At 42.9% G+C, this 13146-nt stretch overlaps 1 protein-coding gene and 1 long non-coding RNA gene across 3 annotated transcripts; one reads left to right on the forward strand and one right to left on the reverse strand.

Moving 5' to 3' along the window:
- Positions 1–397: 397 nt before the first annotated feature.
- Positions 398–4876, reverse strand: LOC106593621 (uncharacterized). Of its 2 annotated transcripts, none has more exons than XR_001325915.2 (2): positions 4788–4876; positions 398–948 (listed from the first exon to the last, which is right to left on the reverse strand). It is a non-coding gene; the product is annotated as an uncharacterized lncRNA (long non-coding RNA). The 2 variants fall into 2 exon arrangements; XR_001325914.2 differs by lacking the exon at positions 4788–4876 and adding an exon at positions 1878–2212.
- Positions 4877–5191: 315 nt separating this feature from the next.
- On the forward strand, positions 5192–9202 carry LOC106593620 (uromodulin). Its single transcript, XM_045688351.1, has 9 exons — positions 5192–5311; positions 5421–5466; positions 5560–5667; positions 5743–5951; positions 6171–6328; positions 7224–7466; positions 7675–7849; positions 8349–8454; positions 8774–9202. The coding sequence occupies exons 1-9, from the start codon at positions 5288–5290 to the stop codon at positions 8890–8892; spliced, it is 1188 nt and encodes a 395-aa protein (XP_045544307.1). The 5' UTR covers positions 5192–5287; the 3' UTR covers positions 8893–9202.
- Positions 9203–13146: the final 3944 nt, after the last annotated feature.

A 13146-nucleotide genomic window follows, 5' to 3' on the forward strand; every position in this document is an offset into this window, starting at 1 on the left:
GGACTAATAACAAGAACCAATGTAAAACATACGGGGTCTGTAAAATGTATATAGGTTCAGAAATGTTATGAAAAAGCAGTTACAAATATAAATCAAACTGGATGGACATCAGAAATAGAGGAAGGACTAAAAACAAAATATAACTATTGTAAAATAGATTGTGTCTGTAAAATGTGTATAAGATGTATAAACTGAAGGTGACAGCCTAAGTGTTATTGTTTATTAGTTTACTCCAATTGGGGGAAGGGTGATAGGGTTTGCAGGAAATAAAGGTATATTATTACAAAAAAGTATGTATATCTATGTAGGTATGTGTATGTATATACAGTGAGGGAAAAAAGTATTTGATCCCCTGCTGATTTTGTACGTTTGCCCACTGACAAAGAAATGGTCAGTCTATAATTTTAATGGTAGGTTTATTTGAACGGTGAGAGACAGAATAACAACAAAAAAATCCAGGAAAACGCATGTCAAAAATGTTAGAAATTGATTTGCATTTTAATGCAATGATAATGCATTTGAATGGCCACTTTCACTATGTTGTAGAGCACCTCACAGGCATAGTACCGCAGTCTGCTGTCTTGAGTCATTAAAGCAGGTGAGTACAGGATCAATAAACTCCTTCAGGTACAGCCCAGAGTCCTGTAAGACACATATACATGAACACACACAAGGATGCAAGCACAACTTATAATTTCAAAAGGTGAGTCTTTTAAAAGACAGTCTTCTAAAAACGTTTACTTCCAGTAGACTCAATGATTACAAACAACCCAGTGTAATGTGCTCTAATGTGTATGTAATCTTGATGCCCAGAGCGATGGAGCATGCTGCCAGGCTGATGAGGTCTCCTTTGCGGCTGTGAGGGTGCTGGGACAGGGCAAAATCTGTGGCCAGGATCTGGATAACATGTCTGATCTGGGTAGAGTTGTTCTGAACTCCCTCACCAGTCTGTGGATTAAGGCAACAGACACAGGTTATGCTCATGTACACAAACAAAATGTCTAGACAGATGAACACACTAAAATCAGAGTAGACTTCCATCCTGGTCCTGGAGAAGCACATGGTGAGCAATGCAGGCTACTGTCTTAGCCCAACACATTTGCCTCCTCCACTGATCAACTAGACCTAACCATCAAGTCATTGAGTTTAATCAAATAAAGCCTGCTTACATGTCACACAAATTAAAATACAAGGACAAACCAGTATCATCTGCCTGAAAGAAGGCATGTGTCCCCATTTTTAATGTAACTTTCAAGTTTGCCTCCACTTTCAAAATCCAAAGCAATTCATCATTTGATGACAGTTAGTCACGTGGTTTCATATACACACGTCAGTTAAGAAAAAAAAAAGTGTTATTTACAATGACGGCCAACCAAATATATATAATATATGAAATAAAAAAAATAAAAAAAGGACAAAACACACATCACAACAATTTCTCAGGAGATTAGTCAGCATATACATTGCCTACATCCAAACCCATGCAATTTGGATGTAGGCAATTCTAAAGAGTATGTGTTCACAAACACTTCCTACTCAGCTGAGTCATACAAACTGTCAGTCATGTAGACAGACAAACAGCCTAATTTTGGGTGGAAAAATACATAAACGTTTTAGAAGGCTGTCACCTCGAGTGGCCTAAGGCACTGCATCTCAATGCAAGAGGCGTCACTACAGTCCCTGGTTCAAATCCAGGCTGTATCACATCCGGCAGTGATTGGGAGTGCCATAGGGCGACGCACAATTGGCCCAGCATCATCCAGGTTTGGCCGGGGTAGACCGTGATTGTAAATTAGAATTTGTTCTTAACGAACTTGCCTAGTTAAATAAGTCAACATAGACTTCCACCAGAATCATGTCCAAGGAAGAAGACGTACATTTCAATCTCTAGAACAGCAATCTTCCTCTTTTCATAGAGCTCGTCTGGAGGCAAAGGCGAGAAGCTTCTGTGTTCATTTTCAGAGTTGTTAAATGGGAACTTGACAGCTCGGGTAATAATCAGGTGCACGTTTTTTCATAAACTCGCCCTAAATCTATTTTAATAACGATACTGGTCACTTAAATAATGAAAATAACGAATACAATCATTTAAAATCGTAAGACTCAAACTCCATATTTTTCAATTGTATATAACGCAGACGTTTCCTACGTATTCTGCTTATGTTCAAATGAATCGCATTTTCTCCTCCAAATAGAACACAAGCCAAATTGAATACACGACATTGTAGCCAGCATTCTTACCGAGCAGGGGATAGGTGCAGTGGTTTAGGTGATTAAAGTGTACTTGCTAGTTAAATTTACCCTATAACCCGGCGATACCCAAACTAAGAATAGCAGGATTCGAAGCCGAATTATATTTCAAAGCTATCTTTTAAATGTTTTATTGTCATAACCTGTTACGACTGCGCGTGGAAAGTAATTGTTTTCGTCGCGACGATAGCTATTGACAATATGCAGCGCTTCGTCCTAACAGGCTTGCTCATGTAGCCATACTACCCGGCTCGCATGACTTCCTTGAAGGGCGTCTAGTCAAGCGCCGATCTGGAGATCTGTTTTGAACAGCACGTGCAAATAAATGTGAGCGCTGTAAAATATGTGGAATGACGTCTCACATAGGCAACGCGCACACACGCATAGAAACGTTTCACTACATTATCTAGAGTAGACAACTCCCGCGTTTACATTTGAAATTGGATGCCACTTGTGCAATTCACGTAATCACTAGCAGGTTTCCATCTAATTTGCGACATATTTTCATGCGAATATTCTAAAATGTGCTAAAAAAAAATTGTAATTCCCACCAGAAATGCATTTCTATCAATCGGATTTATTGCGGATAAAAGTCTGTGAGCGATGGTGTAAAAATTACTTTTGTCATTAAATTCCCATTTTCAGTTTGAAAAATACAAGTTAAATGGGTTTCCATCGATGGTTTTGTCACAAAAACTGTTATTTAGCAAATGGGGTCTTGGCACATGAGTACCAGACAACAGCTCATAAATACAGTTCGGGCAGGCTCACTACATTATGAAATTACGTATAAGAGCGATGGTCGGCCCAATTGAGGTTGTATGTACATGAATGTATAGTTAAAGTGACTATGCATATATGATAAACAGAGTAACAGCAGCATAAAAAGAGGGGTTGGTGGGGGCAAACAATGCAAATAGTTCGGGTCTTATGGCTTGGGTGTAAAAACTGTTGAGAAGCCTTTTTGTCCTAGACTTGGCACTCCGGTACCGCTTGCCATGTGGTAGTAGAGAGAACAGTCTATGACTGGGGTGGCTGGGGTCTTTGACAATTTTTAGGGCCTTCCTCTGACACCGCCTGGTGTAGAGGTCCTGGATGGCAGGCAGCTTAGCCCCAGTGATGTACTGGGCCGTACGCACTACCCTCTGTAGTGCCTTGCGGTCGGAGGCCGAGCAATTGCCGTACCAGGCAGTGATACAACCAGTCAGGATGCTCTCGACATTGCAGCTGTAGAACCTTTAGGAGGATCTCAGGACCCATGCCAAATATTTTTAGTTTCCTGAGGAGGAATAGGCTTTGTCGTGCCCTCTTCACAACTCTCTGGTCGTGTTTGGACCATTCTAGTTTGTTGGTGATGTGGACACCAAGGAACTTGAAGCTCTCAACCTGCTCCACTACAGCCCCGTCGATGAGAATGGGGGCGTGGTCGGTCCTCCTTTTCCTGTAGTCCACAATCATCTCCTTAGTCTTGGTTATGTTGAGGGATAGGCTGTTATTCTGGCACCACCCGGCCAGGTCTCTGACCTCCTCCCTATAGGCTGTCTCATCGTTGATCAGGCCTACCACTGTTGTGTCATCTGCCATCTTAATGATGGTGTTGGAATCGTGCCTGGCCATGCAGTCGTGGGTGAACAGGGAGTACAGGGGACTGAGCACGCACCCCTGTGGAGCTCCAGTGTTGAGGATCACCGTGGCAGATGTGTTGCTACCTACCCTCAGCACCTGGGGGCGGCACATCAGGAAGTCCAGGATTCAGTTGCAGAGGGAGGTGTTTAGTCCCAGGATCCTTAGCTTAGTGATGAGCTTTGAGGGTACTATGGTGTTGAACGCTGAGCTATAGTCAATGAATAGCATTCTCACATAAGTGTTCCTTTTGTCCAGGTGGGAAAGGGCAGTGTGGAGTGCAATAGAGATTGCATCATCTGTGGATCTGTTGGTATTTATAAAATTGTACCAGCATTTCCTGTGTCTATCAGCCCAGCATTACTTAAAAAAAGAAATAGTGTCAGGTAATTCAGCCACATGAAATGGTTGGATGGAAACTTGGTTAGTGTTGCAAAAATGCATAGGCCATATACAGGAGTGTGGCCTATGCTATCCGCTGGTGATGACTAGGCCTACAGCCCGCCCCGTATAGATTCAGGAAAGGCAAGATTGCTCCATTTTATCTGAAGAAAGTTTATTTAAACAAGTCCAAGGGACAAGGGCTAAGTTAACTACTTTATCAATATTTTTTGTGGGGGGGGGTAGTAGCCTAGCAGAGCAATAGCCTATGCCTATTCAGACTAGTAGGCCTAGGCCATCTCCATTGGAAGACCATAAAAAATTGAGACAAACATTGTGAAAAAAAATTACCAAATTATCAACCTCTCTATTAAATCCTAAAGAAACTTTACCACTTTGGAAATGATTGCAATTAGCATGCAACCATAATGTTAACAGGATGCTAATACGTGGAATGAAAATGCTAATGCTCACTTTTTAAAAACAGACCAAAAACCTCTCAACTAATGAGAAGTTTGTAATAAAGCACTTACAGTTTGATAACCAATTAACATTGAACGGCGAGGTTTCAATATGTAGGAGACAGGCCTCGCCCAACTAACACCTGAAATGTTCGTCAAAGCGGAGGAAGCCATGTCTCTCCCTGCAATGTTCGGTCTTCTGATTATGGGGGGGTTCAGCAATTGACTGGAGAAATGAGGTTACTGATAGGCTGGGAAAGATGGGGTGACTTCATTTCTGTGCTTGGCCAATGAGGTTACTCGATGGAAGTTGGGGCGCTCCGAGGGAAATTAAGGTGCGTGACTGGGGGTAGGCTTATTCGCTCAGATACAAATTAAACAGGTGTTTTACATTCAGGTAATCACCTAGGTCTATGGTAATTACTGCTCCAGGCCGTTTGATCTGTTAAGTATATAAGGCTACATTTTTTGTGTGTGTTCTTCAGACAGGACTATGTTACTTTGACCTTCCAGTAATTTGAGTCAGTACAAAAATAAGTAAATATATTTTGGAAACAGATTGCAAATAACCGATGGCGCTCAAATTCAACTTGAAGGTGTGTAGATACTGTTATGCTTGTATTGAAACAAAAGGACACATTTAGAAACTACAATGTAGAAAATGTGTTAAATGTTATGTAGGTTAATTGCTGTGGAATTTACCAGGTATTTTTGGTCCTCGTGGTCATTTTCTGCTGTGACTGTGTCCTTGGTGAGAAACATTTGTCTTTTTTTTTTCTATAGATTGCCAGTATTTACTTGATCATTTTGTGAGTGGCCTCCATTGTCATTTTTTTTCTCTCAGGAATATGCAATGTCACACACTGCACTGACACAACCAAGTGTTTGATATCCCTCGACAAAAGCAACTGCAAATGTGCTGTTGGCTACTATGGAGACCTGTGTGACAAAGGTTTAAACATTTTGGTAGACCAGAATAACTACAGTAGTTCTGTTGGAATTTGTTCTAAAACTGTATTTCTTTTAGTTGCAACCATCAATGTCATGTGTGGCAAAGACTACATTACTATCATGGTGAAGGAGGACTTTTTCCAGTATTACAAAGTACCGGTGGAATCTCTGCACTTGAAGAATGAGTCGTGTCGTGCACAAAAGGAGGTTATTTCTGATGTCCCATACTACATAGTGCGGATATCAAAGGATCAGTACATTTCCTGTGGCGGTAAACCACTGGAGGTAAGTATGATTCATCCCACATTTCACATCCTTTGATAATCCTGTCTCAAAGGCCTAATCTCAATGCTCAACACACTGATCTATAGTTGTCACCTGTCATGCACTGATTTTGAGGGCAGAAGTTCTTGCCCTTACTATCGCAGCAAGTCCAAGTGATAACTTATTTATGAAGCTGGAAGTTTGTTTTTACTGGCATTGTGCTTTCTCTTTTTACAACAGAAAAACATCACTCACATCGCATACGCCTTAACGCTCATGTCGGCCCCTCAAGTTTATGGAAATATAATAAGAGACCCAATGATAAAAATTGAGTACACGTGTATCTACCCATACATCCGCACTGTCAGTTTGCCGTACCCCATCATCCCCTTCTCTAGGTAAGGCCCACTCTCTAAAATTGACTTGATCACAACTTAATGTACTTTAAAAGGTAGTCTTGGTCTATTACTGGAACGGCCTAACAAGTACTCACTTGAGATGCAATTTGTCACATTGCCTTATTACTTGATACTCAGGGGGTTCCTCTCCAGGAACAATTCTGGGCTCTAGTTTGAGCCTATACAATAGGTCCAGGAGTTATTCTTGCAGGTCTGACATTACTAGGTGTTCCAGCTGGCAGATGGCTGTTGATGGTGTTAAGGGTAAGCAAAATGTTATACTAATCCTGGTTATATTTCCTCAATTCCCTATGTGAAAGCCACCACTGTCTTGTAACCCTCCATGGCTAGTTGCGTTTGGTTGGTATTTAGAAAATGCTGTTTATTTCACTTTTGCCATGTGAAGCAATATGCTGCAATCTTGATTTCAATTATTCTCATTGATTGAGACAGGTGGGTGTCCACCCCAAAAGTGCTGCATGTCATGAGTGACTCAGAAATCAAGCTTTGTGTTACATGACACTCGCTTGTCTGGCTCAATGGGAGAATTGTAGAAATGGAAAAGACGGCGGCGTACATCGCTGTTGCGTTACTTCATTGAGGATAATGTATTGACTTTAACTGGGCATTTTCTAAATTCCAACAAACCACCTGCACCTAGCCATGGACTTTTAGACAGTTGTAGCTTTCATGTGGGGCATTGAGGAATTTTCACTTAGTGAGTGTTGGTAGAATATCTTGCTTACCCTTAACACTACCTAGGTAGCAATGGCTACCCGCCAGCTGGGACAGCTAGTTATGTCGGACTGACTTATAAGCAGGAGTTCTTCCAGTTCAGGTAATGTGGATATGACAAGCATTTCTCTCACAGTAATTCTGTGCTGTTTTGGTTCAGTGAGACTGTGATGCGGATGGGTGAGTTGGATGCCAAGGTGGAGATGGCCCTCTTCACAGATCACACCTACACAGAGGCGTTCCAAAGCTCACCGCTGATACACCTCCGGGACAGGGTGTATGTGGAGATCAAGGTCGTGGAGCTGGAGGATGTCTTCCACCTGAGGGTGAATGATTGCTGGGCCACACAGTCCCCCAAACCCAACCAGACAGACGGCTCTGTTCACACCCTGCTGCGCAATGGGTGAGTGGACAATCAACATTAATCCCTGGGAACATGTACGCCTACTTTTGCTCTTGAAACATGGCATGAACAATTCATTTAGCAAGCTGTGATCACTTCAGTTGAGCTGAAGGCAATGTGGCATGTCATACTAATTGTAACAGATCCAGTGTTAAATTCGATGATGCCGGTCTTGGATTTATTCAACCAAGACACTCCCCCCTCACAGGTGTGTGAATGATGAAACTGTCACCTTTCTCAACACGACAATGGGTGCGAATGGAGAGGCCTCAACCATCCGGTACAGCTTTGACATGTTCCGCTTTGTTGTGGAGCCTCATGACCTGTACCTGCACTGCAGAGTGCGCTTGTGCTCCCTGGATGATGACGAGCCCTGCATTCCTGTAAGTTCACTGGCCTTTGGTGCAGTGGTCTAAGGCACTGCATCGCGGTGCTAGCTGTGTCACTACAGATCCTGGTTCGATTCCAGGCTTTGGCCCAGTGTCGTCCAGGTTAGGGGAGGGTTTGGCCGGGTTGTCCTTGTCTCATTGCGCTCTAGCGACTCCTGTGGCAGGCCAGGTGCAATGCACACTGACACTGTCGCCAGGTGCACGGTGTTTCCTCCGACACGTTGGTGCGGCTGGGTTAAGGAAGCAGTGCGGCTCGGCGGGGTTGTGTTTCGGAGGACGCACGGCTCTCGCCCTTCGCCTCTCCCCAGTTCGTACGGGAGTTGCAGCAATGGGACAAGACTAACTACCAGTTGGATACAATGAAATTGGGGAGAATAAAGGGGTTAAAAATGCTCAAATTATTTCTCTTCATGAAGAAAATGCATTTTCTAAAGTTGGCATGGCATACAAGATTTTGTCTTTTATTAATTCAATCTCTGCTTTACTGCTACAGGAGTGCAAATCTATAAACAAGAGGGCAGCAGTGCGTGGAGACCGAACTCAAGGGCTACTGTCATATGGACCAATCAGGATTGACATACCAGACCGACCCCAATCTAGTAAGGATTTGTTTTATCCTTTGTCTGTATTTTGTTATCTACGTAAGATTGAAATGTATTTTGTTGCCCTTGCTCACTCTACTTGCATGCACATTTTTTTATGATTTTGACATAGACCAGAGGGCTATACTACAAAGCTCAACTTGGGTATGCATTTTTGGTTGAGGCAGTTTCTTTCAGTTTTCAAAATAAGTGGATGTAAGACTTACGCACATTAGCTGGCTAAATCATTGATCCTGCTTTGTAGTATACCCCTCTGGGCTCATGTTGCAGCTAGGGGCAGGGTGAGGTGTTTTCAACAGTCTTAACTATGTTCCAGATCTTCTGCTGATGATGGTTCCTGTGGCTGGCATCTGGGTCCTGGGCCTCTTCCTCCTCGCCCTAATCACCATCGCCAAGGCAGGAAACCGACGACTGTCACAGCTAGCAAACCGCTGACATCCAACAACTTGAATAAAACATTTTTTTTTCATTTCTATGACAATTAAATGAGCCACTCTCTGCAGGAATGTTGTGCCTTTGACATTTTATAAACATGTCTTTACCACAGAACTCTGAGCATTCAGCTGTGTAGTTCAATAATGTGGCTGTGGGTTACAAACAAGTTCAAACATGAGTTACTGGTTTAAATCATTAATGGGTTTCATCAAACACCAACTCCTATTATAGTGTCAATCGATTTGATCAAATAGTAGTGTAGTGATTCTTAGTTATCAGCAGATGGCAATAGGAGCCTTCTGAGGGCTGCTTTGTCTAATAGACTTCACACAGTATGTAGGCTACATTGCTTGTTCTCTCTAGCAGAAAGGCACTGCTCTCTGTATGCTCAAAAGAAAGTGAGTATATTGGACTATCAATCTAGGGCAGCCTGCAAGAGGTGGTTGAACTAAAATCTAACAGACCTTCTGGGTACTTGGAAGTAATTTGGAAGACAATTGTATTTTGTTTGAGGGTATCCTCCACAATTACATTTAGAGTATAGTACGGATACAGCTTACCACCAAGAACAGAACATGATGCTTGTTGACATTCTTATTTCTCTACCCTTCCCTCATAGGTGTACTTTATTGTGCAGGAAAGCTATTGAAGGGGAAGTAGGTAACATACACTAATATGCCAGAAATGCTGTTTTTACCTTTCGCTCATGTGGGCCATTAGGAACTGGGCATAAATAGAAAACTGACTTGGGCCTTAAATAACCCATGATCACATGTTTGGGGATAATTTCTACCAGTTCTAAACCGAGCTGTTTCGCAAAGATCTGATTTCAGCGCGCCACGACCCAATGCACAGTGGTTGAACTGCGGAGAGAATTTGAACTCAACCAAGGCGTTTGACTATGTAGTCACAGCAGTTCACTCATCGCTTGATGGCAATTTCCAATCACATTGACTGACAGTCAGGGTTACTTAATGTTAGATCCCTCACTTCCAAGGCAGTTATAGTCAATGAACTGATCATAATCTTGATGTGATTGGCCTGACTGAAACATGGCTTAAGCCTGATGAATTTACTGTGTTAAATGAGGCCTCACCCCCTGGTTACACTAGTGACCATACCCCCCCGTGCATCTGGCAAAGGCGGAGGTGTTGCTAACATTTACGATAGCAAATTTCAATTTACAAAAAAAAAAAACAATGACGTTTTCGTCTTTTGAGCTTCTAGTCATGAAATCTATGCAGCCTACTCACTCACTTTTTATAGCTACTGTTTACAGGCCTCCTGGGCCATATGCAGTGTTCCTCACTGAGTTCCCTGAATTCCTATTGGATCTTGTAGTCATAGCAGATAATATTCAAATTTTTGGTGACTTTAACATTCACATGGAAAAGTCCACAGACCCACTCCAAAAGGCTTTCGGAGCCATCATCGACTCGGTGGGTTTTGTCCAACATGTCTCTGGACCTACTCACTGCCACAGTCATACTCTGGACCTAGTTTTGTCCCATGGAATAAATGTTGTGGATCTTAATGTTTTTCCTCATAATCCTGGATTATCGGACCACCATTTTATTGCGTTTGCAATTGCAACAAATAATCTGCTCAGACCCCAACCAAGGAGCATTAAAAGTCGTGCTATAAATTCTCAGACAACCCAAAGATTCCTTGATGCCCTTCCAGACTCCCTCTGCCTACCCAAGGACGTCAGAGGACAAAAATCAGTTAACCACCTAACCGAGGAACTCAATTTAACCTTGCGCAATACCCTAGATGCAGTTGCACCCCTAAAAATTAAAAACATCTGTCATAAGAAACTAGCTCCCTGGTATACAGAAAATACACGAGCTCTGAAGCAAGCTTCCAGAAAATTGGAACGGAAATGGCGCCACACCAAACTGGAAGTCTTCCGACTAGCTTGGAAAGACAGTACCGTGCAGTATCGAAGAGCCCTCACTGTTGCTCGATCATCCTATTTTTCCAACTTAATTGAGGAAAATAAGAACAATCCGAAATTTCTTTTTGATACTGTCGCAAAGCTAACTAAAAAGCAGCATTCGCAAATGGAGGATGGCTTTCACTTCAGCAGTAATACATTTATGAACTTCTTTGAGGAAAAGATCATGATCATTAGAAAGCAAATTACGGACTCCTCTTTAAATCTGGGTATTCCTCCAAAGCTCCATTGTCCTGAGTCTACACAACTCTGCCAGGACCTAGGATCAAGGGAGATACTAAAGTGTTTTAGTACTATATCTCTTGACACAATGATGAAAATAATCATGGCCTCCAAACCCTCAAGCTGCATACTGGACCCTATTCCAACTAAACTACTGAAAGAGCTGCTTCCTGTGCTTGGCCCTCCTATGTTGAACATAATAAACGGCTCTCTATCCACCGGATGTGTACCAAGCTCACTAAAAGTGGCAGTAATAAAGCCTCTCTTGAAAAAGCCGAATCTTGACCCAGAAATTATAAAAAACTATCGGCCTATATCGAATCTTCCATTCCTCTCAACATTTTTTGAAAAAGCTGTTGCACTGCAACTCACTGCCTTCCTGAAGACAAACAATGTATACGAAACGCTTCAGTCTGGTTTTAGACCCCATCATAGCACTGAGACTGCACTTGTGAAGGTGGTAAATGACCTTTTAATGACGTCAGACCGAGGCTCTGCATCTGTCCTCGTGCTCCTAGATCTTAGTGCTGCTTTTGATACCATCGATCACCACATTCTTTTGGAGAGATTGGAAACCCAAATTGGTCTACATGGACAAGTTCTGGCCTGGTTTAGATCTTATCTGTCGGAAAGATATCAGTTTGTCTCTGTGAATGGTTTGTCCTCTGACAAATCAATTGTAAATTTCGGTGTTCCTCAAGGTTCCGTTTTAGGACCACTATTGTTTTCACTATATATTTTACCTCTTGGGGATGTCATTCGAAAACATAATGTTAAATTTCACTGCTATGCGGACGACACACAGCTGTACATTTCAATGAAACATTGTGAAGCCCTAAAATTGCCCTCGCTATAAGCCTGTGTTTCAGACATAAAGAAGTGGATGGCTGCAAACTTTCTACTTTTAAACTCGGACAAAACAGAGATGCTTGTTCTAGGTCCCAAGAAACAAAGAGATCTTCTGTTGAATCTGACAATTAATCTGGATGGTTGTACAATCGTCTCAAATAAAACTGTGAAGGACCTCGGCGTTACTCTGGACCCTGATCTCTCTTTTGAAGAACATATCAAGACTGTTCAAGGACAGCTTTTTTCCATCTACGTAACATTGCAAAAATCAGAAACTTTCTGTCCAAAAATGACGCAGAAAAATTAATCCATGCTTTTGTTACTTCTAGGCTGGACTACTGCAATGCTCTACTTTCCGGCTACCCGGATAAAGCACTAAATAAACTTCAGTTAGTGCTAAATACGGCTGCTAGAATCCTGACTAGAACCAAAAAATTTGATCATATTACTCCAGTGCTAGCCTCCCTACACTGGCTTCCTGTTAAGGCAAGGGCTGATTTCAAGGTTTTACTGCTAACCTACAAAGCATTACATGGGCTTGCTGCTACCTATCTTTCCGATTTGGTCCTGCCGTACATACCTACACGTACGCTACGGTCACAAGACGCAGGCCTCCTAATTGTCCCTAGAATTTCTAAGCAAACGGCTGGAGGTAGGGCTTTCTCCTATAGAGCTCCATTTTTATGGAATGTTCTGCCTACCCATGTGAGAGACGCAGACTCAGTCTCAACCTTTAAGTCTTTACTGAAGACTTATCTCTTCAGTAGGTCCTATGATTAAGTATAGTCTGGCCCAGGAGTGTGAAGGTGAACGGAAAGGCTGGAGCAAGGAACCGCCCTTGCTGTCTCTGCCTTGCCGGTTCCCCTCTCTCCACTGGGATTCTCTGCCTCTAACCCTATTACAGGGGCTGAGTCACTGGCGTACTGGTGTTCTTCCATGCCGTCCATGGGAGGGGTGCGTCACTTGAGTGGGCTGAGTCACTGACGTGGTCTTCCTGTCTGGGTTGGCGCCCCCCCCTCCTTGGGTTGTGCCGTGGCGGAGATCTTTGTGGGCTGTACTCGGCCTTGTCTTAGGACGGTAAGTTGGTGGTTGGAGACATCCCTCTAGTGGTGTGGGGGCTGTGCTTTGGCAAAGTGGGTGGGGTTATATCCTGCCTGTTTGGCCCTGTCCGGGGGTTTCATCGGATGGGGCCACAGTGTCTCCTGACCCCTCCTGTCTCAGCCTCC

This window comes from Salmo salar, chromosome ssa10 (assembly GCF_905237065.1).
Source record: "Salmo salar chromosome ssa10, Ssal_v3.1, whole genome shotgun sequence".
NCBI classification, from domain to species: Eukaryota; Metazoa; Chordata; class Actinopteri; order Salmoniformes; family Salmonidae; genus Salmo; species Salmo salar.